This window comes from Triplophysa dalaica, chromosome 23 (genome assembly GCF_015846415.1).
Source record: "Triplophysa dalaica isolate WHDGS20190420 chromosome 23, ASM1584641v1, whole genome shotgun sequence".
NCBI lineage: Eukaryota > Metazoa > Chordata > Actinopteri > Cypriniformes > Nemacheilidae > Triplophysa > Triplophysa dalaica.
The window spans coordinates 5362236-5378249 of record NC_079564.1 but is presented as its reverse complement, the minus strand read 5'-3'; the positions used below and the strand labels follow the sequence as shown (position 1 = coordinate 5378249).

Genomic DNA, 16014 nt, shown 5'->3' with positions numbered 1-16014 from the left:
ATTAGAGAAGAGCGGAAAAGACTGCAGATTCAGACAGGTTTGTGTGGCTGTTGTTTTCCTCTCGATTTGCATACGCTTCTGAATGCTTTTGGAGCAGACCTAAATGTGGACCAAAGCAGAAAGGTTGTTCTTTTTTAGCCTTTGATTAAGCGATAAGGATTAAAAACACAATAGTCGTGTGACAGGTGCTCACTCACTGCATGGAACCACAGACTTTGGTGAGGACTTTATTTTTACGCCTATAAAGCATAGTATTTGTTTGGTCGTGTTACTGTCAAAAATGTTCAATTACAAAAGGAACACTGTCATTGTATTCTTTCATCTTTTATGGTATAATTAGTGTACATTGCATTTGGCTTAGCCTATTGAATGTCTTAAATCATTGTATTTACTAATATTTTGTTAAGAGATACGTGGGTGAGTTTTGTCAGTATTATATGGAATCAATGCATGGTGGTAGGTTTGTCTTGTTGTGGTTGGTGGTTCGTTACTAAGAAGCTTCATGACTTTACTTTTACAATATTATGGTATATACGTTGAATGTACTATAGCTATAGTGCACTATTAAGTAATTTTTAAACTTACAAATATTGACTATGTTGTTAATATGTTAATTTACCTATACATTTATTTAACACACTGTAAGCTACTGTAAACAAACAATATGCAAGGCTTCATCAAACACATTTTAAACACATATTAAATGTTTCAAATTTGGTGTTTCTGAGACTTAAATAACGTTGCCTATATATATGTGAACCTGTCTGTGAAATCCCGGGCTAAAGTTTTTATAATGTAACTCAAAGTTTAAGCTCTAAATCTGATTTCACCTTTGACATGGCCTTAGATGGTGATATTAAAGACATCAAGGTTTTATTTACGCACAACGTTCTTTAGGATGATTTTATGTAGAAAACAGTTAACTACAAAAAAAAATACATTTTGGGGGTTGTTTTTACAGGGAGGGTCACAAATGTTTTACATGAATTTGAGATGTCAAGTTTATCCTTAATAATTGTGGTTAATGACATTTAATTGTTTTACATAAAAGGAAGGTAACATTCACATGAATGTAATTTGAGTTTGAAATCAGAAATATATTTGTATATAGAAAGCTAATATTACATGTAAATATACTTTGTACCTTTACGTGCAATTCAAAAAGTTTTGTAACTGAGTGAATGCATGTATTTATTTTTCAGATTCAACAGTAAAGATTCCCCCAAATAATGATTACAGGTAGTAAAGAAGTACAGTTTCTTTGGTATCTTTGCCATGCTTAATAAAGTCCTTTCTAAACCTTTTCCCAAAATATCAGTTCATTTCTAAAAAAACAAAGCGCCAAACAAAACACACTTAATGCAACAAGAAAGTGTTCTTTTTCTGATCTGACTGTCAGCTTGGGCGAGAAATATTTGCATTTTTCTCTCTTGGAGCGTTTGAGAAGAGTTGACACGGCTTATAAAGTACTGTGTGTTGGCACTTGATGTTTAAATGGGGCGGACCTCATGACCACCACAATGGCTGCAGATTTATTGGCCAACAAAAGAATGACCTTACGGACTTCACGGAGCAGACGGAGCAGGACGGACAGATCTGAACTTGGTGAGATTTTGAATTCTAACTCAAATGGATATCTAAGATTTCGTGCTATGAGTTTATGCAGTAAGATAGGTTGACTTGAATTAAAGCTGAAGAAGCTTCAGTTCAGACAGTTTTGCTTTCTTAAGAGCGAATGGATTAGTAAAATGTGGTTAGTGTCAGCCATAGTTGGACAAATCGTAATCCCATGGGCCGTGCAGACCTCATGTCTGGCATATTTCATAGAATATGCAAAGCGAATAGAACGCCACCTCTTTTGAACTGCACCTCTTTATTCCCTCCGATTCTCTCGTCGATCTAGATCTTTCTCATTACACCCGTCGTCTATGATTTGGTTTTTCTTTGTATATCATTTGAGGTTATTAATGCTCGATCTGTTTTGTTTTAAACAGAAACGTTTAAAGAAGACAACGTACAGAACTGGCTTACATCAATCTCCAAGTAAGAGCCGAATCTCATAAATGTACAGGTCTGTTTTACTCTGGCTTCTTTTAGGATGGCCATTAAATCTTTGTTGAAGGTTTTTACCTTGCTATACTGTTTTCAAAGTGATGTCTAAAGCTTTTCCTTGTAGTGATAATGGAAATTCTTTGTTTAGGGAAGAAACAAAACCAGAGGTTGTCCTGGAGACAACAGGTAAGGTTATTACGGCATTTGCTAAACAAATAGTCCTTTCATGTTCAGTTAAAGGGGTTTAGTTTAGAAGCCATTGGATAAAATGTCGTTCTATAGGAGGAAATTCTTTAGATTTGTGTATTTTTACATCATAGTTTCTATTTAAATATGTAGCTTTACAGACTAAAGTTGGATAAATTTCCATCCCTGTTTTATCCCAGAGCATGTAAATATTGAGTTTATATTTGAACATGATCTGTTTGGTAAACAGTCAGGCTTAGTTTTTTGTTTCACCACTAAATCAGCAGGTGATCCGACTGTGTTTGTTTTATATTTGTATATGCTTTTTAAATTCTGTATTGTAAACAACATCGATTTGCTTTCAGTGAAAACCGTAAAGGAAACTGACAGCAAAGATGATGACCTGGCATTGGGAGTGGAAGGTAAGCATACCTTATTTTATAATATTGGGTTTGGTCACACCGAAACACAAGCAAGTTGCATCTCAGAATAGTTCAAATGATTTCGAAGGACCACCTAATCCTGGATTTTAAACACGGCAAACCTTTCCATACCTTCTAACACAAACACCAGCGGAGTGTGAGACATTCCAGCCCCGGCTGTCTCCTGCTCGGGTCACATCTTGTCCAAATTGTACCACAAATCATTTGTAGAAACATCTTCTTCTGTGTGGTTTCCAATCAAGTGAAACAGATAAGGAGTAGATAAAGCAGGTTAAATATGTGCTGTTCATCACAAAGCAATTGACCCAAGTAGGACATGTTCCTGGATCTTTATTGGACCTGAGACAACTTTCCTATCAGTGTAGTATTTTATGGCGGATGTTGTGATATTCCTGTGAATTAAAATGAAGATAATAGTTTGGATTAACCAATAGTTGATGTTTTAGTTGGTACCTGCTTCTTATGCTTTTAAAGAAAACATAGATATTAAGATTATCATGATTTCCCCACCCTCATGGGGTTCCAAACTCTGATGACTTCCTTTAAAGGGATCGTTTGACCATTTACTGCCATAGGGAAAATGAATGCCCCCAGTCAATGGGGGATGAGATCTGTTTGGTTGATGACATTCTTCCAAATATCTTCCTTTGTGTTTAGCAAAGAGTTTTGAACAATCCGAGGGTGATTAAATGATGATAGTATTGTATCCCTTTAAACGCAACACAACATCATTTGGAATTGTAATGACGTGAGGTTGAGTAATGACTCAATTTTCATTTTTGGGCTGAGCCTTTCCTTTGAGCACACACACTGAGGCTGTAGGGAAATTTCCTGAGGTTTACCTACGAGCTTTCCTTTATACCAGGCGTCCTTTCACTTCAATACATGGGACATTCAACAGCTTCCTTAACTTTTAATATGTCATTAAAAATGTCTCAATATAGTGTTTACTTTGCCCATCCGCACTTGTTTTCTTGGCATCTAATGAGTCTTTTTGCTAAATCTATCTTTGCTCTTTTAGACTCAGGATGTAGTTTTCAGTTGTTTTTCATTTTAATATCAACTTCAAAACAGAGAGAAATGAGACAATTTGAGGTACAAGAGGTGTAAGGAGGTGTAAAATTAATGTAGATTGTAGAGGTCAAATAAACTGGATTTGGGTTTATATTTGAGTTTATATTGAGATCTTCAATCATATTGACTTTTGATTGCAGACTTGGCAAATCTGAGCTCAGTTTGTGACATTGCCGACATCTCTTCTGAAACTCTAATGGAGACATTTGTGAGATTTCTCAATCTTTTTCCCAGAAGAAACATCTCTATCTCTAGATGCAGGAGACTTACACGAGTACATGTTGTTCACTATCTAAATTAAAATTCCCTCCTGTCATTTCAAACTTTCTTTTTTTCTGTGGGACACAAAGAAGACATTTTGATGTTGGTTTCAGAAAACCGTTGATTTTGTGTCCACACAGTAGAAGTCAATGGGGACCCACTGTTTTGGTTGCCAACATTTTTCAAAATATCTTCTTTTGTGCTTTACAGAAGAAAGAATATCACACAGGTTTAAAATCACAACAGCGTGAGTAAATGATGATAGAATGATCATTTTGAAGGTGAACTATTCCTTTAGCAAGTTTTACATACGCTCTCCATTTAATCCCAATAATGTCCGAGATATTACATCTCATCTGTGATGTTTCTTCTTTATGAGGTTTGCTGTTATAATTTATATTGTTATATTCATTCACCTCTCTTTGGAAAATGTTGCTTACCTCCTCTAAATCTCTGCTTCCCATTCCGTCAGTCAGATTTGGTCACTCAGACACGCCTCTTGCAATGTGGTGCTTTGGTTTCGTAACACAGTGGCAATGGACGCTACAGAATGGAATAGATTGTTACACTTTGGATCTGCTACGATTTAAAAAAAGATTGCTTGGACAGTATAAGCTTTCCTTAATGGACCAGCTTGTGCTTACGAAGACATCAAGACTCGACATGTCCCTGACAGCATGCCAAAGTCTTCTGTAAAGTTGTTTATGAGAACATCAACGTGACAAAGAAGAATATTGACCTAATATAGCTACCGTACAACAATCCGGAGGTGTTTAATTGAAAGCGGAGCTGTTTTCCATCTTTAAATGACCTCCTCTTTTCTTTTCCTGTGTTTGATGCAGCATCTTTATATGGTAAACGCTCCATCAGGACTGTACGTGAGTTTCTGAGGTAAGAACCCGACTGGTCTTCTTGCTTTGCTTCTGGATACGTTTAACTTTTGGAAAAACTTTTTTATATGTTTGTGAATATTTGTAGACAATGTATTTATTGATGTTTAGGGGGGATGATTAAAGCAAACACATCCGTGTATTAGTGTCTTCCATCTGGATGGTTACTTCCAAGAGGATTTTGTACACGTTGTTTAACATAATAATGTAAATTGTTTCAATTACAGAAGCTAGATTTAAACAAGGACTTTAAAGGGGTAGTTCATCCAAAAATGAACAATCTGTCATCATTTACTCACTCTCAGGTTGTTAAAAACCTGTATACATTTCTTTGTTCCAATGAACACAGAGAAAGATATTTGGAAGAATGTTAGCCATTTTCAGTTCTGGGACATCATCCACTACCATAGTAGGAAAAAATATTTCCTTTTTTTGTTCTGTTGAACACAAAATAAGAAACTTTGAAGAATTCATGAAAACAAATAGTTCTCAGGCACCTTTGACTACCATTTAATTCTCCTACTATGGTGATCAAGTATGTCCCGGAACTGAAAATGACTAACATTCTTCCAAATATCTCTTTTTGTGTTCATCGGAACAAAGTAATTTATGCAGGTATGAAATAACATGAGCGTGAGTAAATGATGACAGAATTTACACTTTGACGATTTTAGTGTTTGGAAAACCCAATGTCAAACATTTGTTATGTGACTACATACTATTATGGTGTGTATGTAGATGTATATGTATAAACATTATATATATAAAAGATGTGTGTATATAATATGTGATGAAGTCATGAAGGCACGAATATGTATACCTATGTGAGCTGTGGGTCTCTAATTTGGAAACCAGTCAGCAACCCGAGTCACATTTCCCATGCAAATGCTCATCTGGTGGTGTTTACCTGCTGTCTCATGGGCTGCTGGACTGGTTTGCATGAGGTGGATTGTCACTGATGGAGAGAAGAGCGATTCCAGGAGTGACTGTAGGGATGTGGCGTGTTGAGTGGAAACTAGGAGATAGGTCAACAGTGTTTAATCACGTTTCAGGGCCCTCCTCATAAAACTTTCCGATGTCACATACAGGTCATCTCAAGATCTTCCTGATCTGTGCAGGTGGAACAGCTTTGCATCTGCTTTCTCGAAGCAATCTGAAGTCAGGTCAGGACCACCTTCACCCCCCACCCCATCCATGATAATTATCTTAAATATATTGATGCTGTCCTTCGGAAAACTTGTATGTCCAAATTTGCTTTTTTAAGGAAATGAACTACTTCTTAAATGATTAAATAGCGTGTTGTCAAAGTTGACAAGCAATTACTTTTTATTGGTTAGATATTTCCAAAAACCAATGGGGACTAATAATAATGATTTATGACAAAAATAATAAGTCATGAAGCATGGAGATACGAGGTTTCAGAAGGACAGCAGCGATGTATTTGTGGCTTTATTGAATACTATAAAAATATCACTTGATACCTCAAGGATTCTGTTTAAATTCTATTTTGTTTACATTTACTAATACCAACGCGACTTCAATAATGTTTTTATAGTTTTTCTGTGTGTAGCCTTTATATTCAAAATTGTAATATTTTGTTAAAAAATAAACCTTTCAACAAATTTTCTGAATTGGAATGCATCTATCAGACCCAGATTATTTGTTTAAAGTCTAAGTGAACCGGAAGTTGCGACCGTTTTTACTTTCATATTCTGACACAATTACGCATGAAATGGAAATCCAAAGTGGGTGTGGCTTGCGTTTTTCACTGCGAATTGATTGGTGTATTAAAACAGCTGTTGTATTGATTTTGAAATGAAACTGGCAGCAGACTGACAGTTGAAGGGGAGGAGGTAACGGATGCTCCGTCCAAACCGTCTAGTTTATATCTTTTCAGATGGACCGTCAATAAAGGGCGGAAGTGCATTTTCAGAGGCTAAATGAATTTTAAAAAGAAAATGACCCACATTGACAAGTTATTAACTTATATTTACTTTATATATAAACGCTGTAATATTTCGTAAAAAAAAAACATTTTTAATTTCACCGGGACTTTAAAACACACTTTAAAATGGGACTTTTCATTTTTCGGCACGCTTCAAAGGGGGCGGGGCTTAATGTGCACATGCAAATTGCTTTGAAGTTATTAATTCAAGTATTTTTATTTCACAGCGTAATGGATGTGTTGAACATGATGCAGAACGATCCTGAAGAATTCCTGCTGGATTTGGGGTTCGGCATTGATGAGCCCGACCTCGCGGGAAGAATTCCGGCAAGGTTCCTCAGTTACCAATCCAATGCCCGTGGCATCAGCTTACAGCTGTTTCTGGATGCTCAGCAAAGCCGAATGGACATCGAAAACCCAGACGTCAGGAGTGAGCAACCAGTTTGCAGAAAATAGGAGCTAGTCTGACCTCAATATCCGTAGATCTTTTCAGTAAAAGTGGTTTAAATTGAATGTTTCCAAAATTCGGGGAAGTGCAGAACTACACATTGTTTAAATTGACCTCAATACCTTAGCTGTTGAATGACTAGCAAGCGATCGTAACTATGAAAACAAACTTTTTCTAAAGATAAAAATTTGACATTCATTTCCTGTACAGCTGTGATATGTTGAATGTCTGACAAGTGAGCCAAATTTTTTATGAAACTTAATTTCCTCTATCCGTTTCCAGGTCGGTTTAGACAGCTCGAAGTTCTCCAGCAGGTCACCACAACGTTCTCCAATCTGGTCGGTGCTCAGGGTTCAGACCCATTATTCTCCCAGACGGAGGCACGTGAAAGAAGAAAGCATGTGGCCACCATTCTCCGTAGGGCTGCCAAGAAGACCCTCAGACAAGAGCGAACGTCTCAGGCCAAGCATTCTTCCGCAACCTCGTCTAAGTCTGATCCAGAATCCTTAGTAGATAAAAGAATCCCTCCAAAACGCAGCAAAGTGTCTGACAGCAGCAGTCTCTCTCCCCTAAAAGAAGAGCACAGCGTTAGTTCGGAGCCTGTTGTAAGAGTAACAACAGACCGGTTGAAACACGACTCGATCCCATTGTCCATGGGAAAGGGGACGCGACAGCCCTTGGAATCGTTCGAGCTGGAGGAGGTGAAGTGTAGTGGATCTGCTGTGACATCGTCCCTGTGTAGGTCCACGTTGCTTCGTTTCTAACGTTGATCTGTCTTCTCCCAGATTCAAAGTGTAGATGAGGGAAGTGTTCTGGGGAAATGCAGCGGTCCTGTGGATCCTGGAGGTCTGTGCTGTTGATTTTAAGCTGACTTAAAGGGATAGTTCACCAAAAATGAAACGTCTTTCATCCTTACTCACCCTCGTATCAATTCAAACTTTATTCAGACTTTATTCTTCTGCAGAACATAAAAGAAGAATTTGGTAGAAAGTTTAAGACCAAACAGCATTCGCCCCCATTGACTTCCATTGTATGGATGCCAATATCCCAATTTGTGTTCTATGGGAAAAAGCGTTGTTTTTGGGCGAACTATCTCTTAAAAAATATATTTTTATTTGCATGAGAGGTAAATGTTTTCTTTTTAAAGCCACCGTGAATTCAAATATGTTACATGTAACAATTTCCATCTTAGATATTATGCAAAGGAGACTCATCATGTGTGCAGAGTTTGCGTTACGGCCACGAATAGTTCAAACTTCCGACCTATCACTTCAACAACATGTTTGTTTAGTCTGAATAAGACGCTCTAGTGTTCTTTTGAAGGACTGGTGATAATAGCTCTTGGTTCTGTGCAGGTGGACTTTTGGACTCTCAGGTGACGAGAACGAACAGCTATCAGTCTGACAGCAGCAGCTTTTTAGAAGAACCGTTCATACCTGCCCTGCTTCATCACAACAGCCCTGGATCTGAGCCCAGGAAGGTGAGATATGCGTTTTTCAATACATTTTACAGAGAGTTCGTGCCATCAAACAGCTTTGAATCTGTGCTTTCGTTTATAATTTAGGTTTATAGCATTTAAGGATAACATATCATTTATGATAGCTAGTGTACTTTCAATAGTAAGATACTCAGATGTATAGTAGCTTGGGATGATTTGCTCAAATCGATTTAGTGTAAAGCTGCTTTGCAACAATTCAACATTGTAAAAAGTGCTATAGACATACTTTTGAATTGAATTAGACAAGTAAACCAAAGTTGGCAATAATTGTCAGTTTTCAAAGTGTAAGTAACAGATTCACACAAATGGAATGAGAGTATGTATGTAATGTATGTAAACCTCTATCGCTGTATTTATAAAAAAGGAAATTTTATAACATAGCTTGTGTGTGACATCCTTCAAAAAACTGGAAAAATAACATTTACGGCAGTGCATCTTCACCTTTGTACTTTAAGGCTGCCTTTAGAAACTATACTGGAAAATATAATGCAAGATATTAAATAAAATATTTCCATATTGGAACCAAGTGATTATAGTTTTCAAGATATGAAAAGTGGCAATTCCTTATGTATTGTTCAACATATTTTGATATTAACAGTGTATTATTCGATGTATTTTCAAACATATACGATTATTTAACTTATTGTCAGTTAATGTATAGAAAAAATATATTTTCTAAGCATAAAGGGTGTTGTCCTCTTACAATTGTTCTGATATATAATATTCTACATTAAGATGCATGTTTGTTATAAAATAACAATTATTGTTATATATTGAAATATTAAAAATATAAAATAATAATTTAATTCAAGTTTTGTATTATTTTAAATAATTTCAATTCATTTGAGGCCCCCTTGTTGGCCATTTAAAAGACATTTATTACCGACTTGGTGTATTTATGAATATCTGATTCTGTTTTGCAGAGGCTACATGGTATTTCACAAGACGATACAAAAACCCTGCAAAAGAACTCTGTAGACACAAAGGAACATGCCGTAGAACCACACAGAACCACAGAAAACTACAGTCACACCGACTCCTCCACATCACCCTCAATAAACAGTGTTCTGGGAAAAGAAAACTCTGGAAGTATTAACAACATAGTGGACTCGCACACTGTTCTGACAACACCAGACTCGGGCCAGACGGAAAGAATATTGACTGAAAGCAGAAATTCAGATTCTTCGTCACCACATATTAGTCAAATGAACAGTAATGGTGTTTACACATTAGCGTACTTTGTTCAGATGGATCCTGTGAGTTATCCGATGGAAATTCGTGACAGACTACAAACCTCCGATCAGCGTTTTTATACTCAAAGCACATCCCTTTTTGAGGAACTACAATCTGCCCAGACAAACTTCTCTCCGGCTGTTCCGGGAACAATTGTGGATAATACGTTGACCACTCATGAGGAATGTGAGCCGGTTTTGTCCTCAGAAACTGCAGTCTCCGATCACACACCAGAATCACAGTATCAAACAGACGTTGCTGTCGGACGCAATTCCCCCACGGCGCTCAAACGCAGAAGAGAATCTTTCTCCAGGAGGTCCTGGTCTGATGTGTTCATTGACAATGACTCTGGAGTCGAGCAAACGCCCACCACATATTCTCCTTTTACATCTGTTGAGACCTCCACTCCTTACTTGTGGAACTCTATGGAGCGCTCTAGAGATGTCAGATGTTTGCGCATGCGGGCCATGTCTCTGGATACGGGGTTGTCTTATGAGGAAGAAGACCGCAGGTGGCAGTGCGCGCTGTGGGCGGGGACACAGCGATGCTTTTACTGCGGGTCTCCGGTCAGATACAATAACATCTGGGCAAAAATTCAACCTGAGCTGCAGTCCGATCTGCCTGTGAGTAAATTAACACCATACATTTTTAAGATGCTGTGTGTCATTTTTTAAGATGATCTATTGATAGAAATGCAATATAGCATGTCTTCAGAGGTGTAAAAACAGCCGTACAGAATGAAGTGTTATGTTTTATTACCTTAGAATGAGCTATTTCTATCTACATACTTCCACTTACATGGAAGTCGACATGAAGTTCTACAGTAGGCCTGAACAGACACACTGCTATGCAGAACGCATTTCGTAAATACATGATCTCCTCTGGCAAAGACGCGAAAACGTGATGACATCTTAGTTCTGTGTCAGCAGTTAACCTATCTGCAAGCTATATTTAAGATAGTCTTGATCATATTTGACCAAATGTAGATTTGTGTGTTTTGTTTTGTTTCTCCATTTAAAGTTCATGAACCTTAGTTTGCTGACCACGGTTAGTTGTATAGTATAATAGTTGTTATTTTTAACTATCATAATAATTGTATTCTCTCTGCTGACCATGACCCTCTCAGATGCTATCAAACCCACAACCAGTGTTGGGCAAGTTACTCTGAAAAAGTAATGAAGTACTAGTTACAACATATTCAATAGTGCAATTAAATTACTGTCAAAATTACTCTCTCCAAAATGTATTTTCATTACTTTTTTAAGGATAGACATGAAACGGCTCTTTTAATTCATTCAAATAAATGATATAAAACTACACAATGTAGTAGTATTAACTTACCAAAGTACTACAAATGTGACAATTAGACATTAAAGCATAGATTTCGAATCCACTATTGCACACACAAATGTTACATCAGACATAACTGTAATTAAATTACAGAAAAATGAGAGTAATCCCTTACTTTACTTTTCAAGGGAAAAGTAAATAAATTACAGTTACAAATTACTAAATTACTAGTTACACCCAACTAGTTACTAGTTTTGGTTTTGACAAACCAAAAAAAAACTTGTTCACAACTACACTTGTATCGTTCTCATGTTTTTAAGAACAAATGACGATTAAACATGTTCTATTCTTGGATAAACTCATGTACCTCGTCCTCTTCGGTCTGTGAGAATAAAGCTGCATGCGAGAGGCTTACAGTATGTTTAATGAGGCTCATTGGAATTTGAATACTTCATTTGCATGTGTAATGGAAAATACTAGAACGCGTCGACCACTTCAGAATCTTTACACCCTTTAAACACAGACACGCACAACTAAACCTCTGTAGCTCTAATCCTCGCTCGAAATCACTCAAGTGAAGCTCTGCATTTGAAGGTCAGAGGTCCCAGATCGACCACAAAACCTGCTTAAAAGGATCATTCACCCAAAATCTAAACTCTGTCATCATGTCTTTCAGGATCTGTATATGACTCTCTCTTCTGTGGAACATAAAATAAGATATTTTGAGAAATGTCTTGTTATGTGCTCACACAGTGGAAGTGAAAGGGGGGTCGGTGTTGTTTGCTTCCCAACGTTCATCAAAATATGTTCTTTTGTGTTCTGAATAAAGAAAGTCATACATGTTTATATTGACACAAGGGTTAAGTAAATGAAATATATTCGTCTCTGTTTTCAGTACTCCCTGAACGAGCTAGAAGACATGATGAAGTGCATGAGAAAGTTTCGGACTGTTTTGACTGAAATTGAATTGAGGCTAGAAGAGGAGCAGGCGTCTGTGCTCGGGAGTCTTTCAGAGTCCTACAGGTGAATTTTGGGTCTGCATGGATGATGTCGTGTTCTTTTAACAGTGGTGTTTAAGTTACAGTGTTTGAAATTGAGGTTGTGTTTCAGAGAGGAAGTGGAAGATGTCTTAAGGCTTCGAGCGGCTGTCAAAGAGGAAGCCAGCGTGCTGGAACAGCAGTTATCTGATTTGGTTCAACACTATGACGACAGCATCAAAATAGTAAAAAAATGACGTAAACGATTAATGAATCTTTCTCAAACAGCAGTTTGGGTTTGCTTCAACCTTGTGCTGATGTGTTGTAGAAGCTGAATCGACTCCTGGACGAACAGTCTCAGCTGTGTTCCCAGCTGCAGATCGTTCCTTCTGACCCACCTGGTCCAGAACCCACCTCCACCAGGAGCGTCGCCGTCCAGTGCTGTCTGATCCCTGTGACGTCCAGCCCACAGAGATGTTGCCATCATCACTGCACATGTCACACACATCAGAGGACATTGCAGGATCCTCACAGGTCCCCCTATCAAACCCAGTGGGATTCAAACTACAAGCCGGACCAGTTGGATTTTGTAGCCTTTATTAAAAGTGTAAGATCTTGGACCGTCTTTGACAGAATAATAATGAGTGTTATAAGGACTAAATGTTTATAAAAGTGTTTGTTAGGGATGAAACAATATTATCAATATCATGTTATCGTAATACCAAAATTGTGTAGATATTATCGTGGTCACAATGACTGGATGAAATAATAGGTCTTCTGGGCCTAACATAAAGAAAGTTGGAAAAATATAATAGAAGTTACCTTTGTCATGGTCCATCTGGTGCAATAATTTTATTTTATATTAATAAACAGACACTTTACTAAGTCATCATTTGTCATTTTAATAAGTGCAATAAATACCTTGTGGACGTTATACCGAGGTATTATCGTACAGTGAGATTTTGATATTGTTACATCCCTAGTGATAATTGTGTGTTTTTTTCTTTCAGTTGAAAAATTCATTGCAGCTTTCTCTGAAAAATACCTCATTGGAATAAGGTTTGTGGGATTTATTTATTATGTGATTTTTTAAAAACAAGTTTAACATTTGGAATCTAAAAGATGTTATTTTCAAAGTAAATTATAGTTGGAAGTAACTAAAAGATCCCCAAAATTCATTAACCCATATTTTTACCTGTGACCAATGTTATATATAGGACTCTCTTCCTAAGAGAGTCAAGGTTATAGAAGTTCACTAAATGTACAAAACTAAACTAGGGCATTATTTAAACATATAAAAACATTTCTGCAAATTAAAATAAAATGCCTAAATCTATAATAAATCTGCCTAATCCAAAATGTAGGAAATAGAAATAAACTTAAATAGCAAAATAAAAATAAAAGAATAAATAAATAATAAAATTACAAAAGCGCATAACAGAAACAAAATTGCAAAAACTTGAACAAATTAACTATATTTGAAAAATAAAAATGTGAATAAATGTATAATAACAAAACTTTATTTCTGAATAGAGAGAACATACAGTATATGTATCTATAATATGTATGAATCTGAGTAACAGTCAACACACGTGGATTAAAAGCCACAAAATGTTGACACAAATTCACATTTTATGTTAAAATTAATCATTTTTGTCTCTTGTCTTTATTTATTTTTTAGTAATGCAGTGACACACTGTGACATCCTGCAGATTCCTGCCAATCTCTGAAGTATTAGGAAGTGCTGACTCCCGAGTTTATGACTAATAAAGAGTGATGTCTAAAATGTCCAGATGAATGAATGTCTGTACGTATCTTCTCTAATGCAGCACAAGCCCCCCACAATGACCCCCCGGCAGCTTCACTCTCCCTCTTATTCTTTACCTCTGTTTGTCTTCATGAAGCACTTCACTGTCACGCTGTGTGTTGACCGTATAAGGAAGCAGCTGCTCTCCTGACAGACCAGAGTGTTTCACATCCCTCAGAGCCAATCCTGCTGCTTCCTGTTGGATCCTTGATCTCATGCCACTTCCAGTGTTTCAGAGACATTCACATGCATGTATATTTTATGTTCCTGGAGAATCCAGCAGATACATGTTCAATTGCATGGCTTGTTTTCAGTTTCAAGATTTGAAATGTTATTGCCATCAGAACTGATATTGTGGGACCACCGTAGGGAAACCCACACAATAAACAAACTGATGAACTTTATGAATGACTGTTAAATTGTTACATTGAATCCTATGGTAAATGGCCTTTGTTAATTTACAAACTTTTGAAAATGAACCATGGTTTTATGCTACCGTTATGGTTTAACCCTAGTAACCATGTTTTTTTTGTAATACAATCATGGTTCATTTTCGTAAGAGATGGTTACAGCCAAGTTTTCATTGTTACGGAGTTTAACATTAAGTGTTATTTTAATTATTTTAAGTGTTATTTTAATTAAACCTTGTCAATTACATTTTGCATGTCTTGTTATAAATTGAACATCATGATGCGTTTGAACAATATATATTTTGTACAATGAGATTTCAGTCCTGTTGCAGAACAAAATGCTTGAAATGGGTCTTTCCTTTAAATCAGGGGTTTCCAAAGTCAGCCCTGGGGGGCCGGTGTCCTGCAAAGTTTAGCTTTAACCCTAATCAAACACACCTGAACAGCTAATCAAGGTCTCATATAGCAGACTAGAAACTTCAAAACAGCTGTGTCGAGCCAAGTTAGAGCTAAACTCTGCAGGACTGTGGCCATCCAGGATCGACATTGGACACCCCTGCTTTAAATGAATAATGCTCCTCAACGCTAGGCCTGTCAAACTGTTCATCGCATCCAGAATAAAAGTTTGTGTTCACATAATATACAGTATGTCTGAATACTTTGCATATTCAATTAGAAAATATAAACACATACATGTATACATATTTAGGTAATATTTACATGTATTTCTTTATATTTACCAATCATTTAAATTATACATCAATGTTTATACATTTTTATATTTTGCTGAAATATATGCATGTTTGTGTTTTTATATTTTCAAAATGAACATGCACGGTACACAGACATACTATGTATTATGTTAACACAAACTTTTATTCTGGAAGCGTTTAATCCCTTTGGGTGCATTTATGATGTTGTTTCCCAAATATGATGTACATTCAATAACACCTCCATTAACAGTGTGACCAAATTCACTATATGTAATTGATCTTACAATATATCAATACTATGTAGTGGCAAAGAAACTAGACAATTTCCTGAGAATCAATTATATATTTGATCCCTCTATCAATGTTTATGTATAGTGTGCAAACTGCCGAATTGTATACCCACCCTGTAAATCAAGCTTTCTGTTAACTTGTTCTGGCCACGTTTCCTTATCACTCATTGGGTACGCATGTGCAGTTTAAGTCCTTTATAACAGGACTTACGTTCAATGAATAAATAAAATATGAAAACCACTTCACATGCACTCCATACACACTCAACACGGGAGGAGGAAACAAAACTCACATCATAGGTGAATAGAAAGACATCAAAGTATATCAGCCAACAATGCATCCACATTGTTTTCCTTTAATATTAATATTATTCATGTACTCTCGCTCTTAATCATGCACTTTGGATGGGTCGTAAATATTGGTTATTGTTAAAGCAAACATATTTCTTTATTATTTGCTATTTATTAATTTATTTTAAATAGACGCACAAAATTTT

The 16014-nt window shown here is 36.5% G+C and overlaps 1 protein-coding gene across 1 annotated transcript; it reads left to right on the top strand.

Moving 5' to 3' along the window:
- Positions 1–17: 17 nt before the first annotated feature.
- Positions 18–14732, top strand: itprid1 (ITPR interacting domain containing 1). Its single transcript, XM_056738530.1, has 18 exons — positions 18–218; positions 1203–1239; positions 1400–1605; positions 1995–2043; positions 2201–2238; positions 2604–2660; positions 4859–4907; positions 5995–6069; positions 7079–7281; positions 7582–8000; positions 8085–8145; positions 8655–8779; positions 9721–10653; positions 12216–12343; positions 12431–12542; positions 12626–12904; positions 13308–13356; positions 13979–14732. Exons 3-17 carry the CDS (start codon positions 1509–1511, stop codon positions 13353–13355), a joined length of 2673 nt encoding a protein of 890 aa, XP_056594508.1. The 5' UTR covers positions 18–218; positions 1203–1239; positions 1400–1508; the 3' UTR covers position 13356; positions 13979–14732.
- The last annotated feature ends 1282 nt before the right edge of the window (positions 14733–16014 follow it).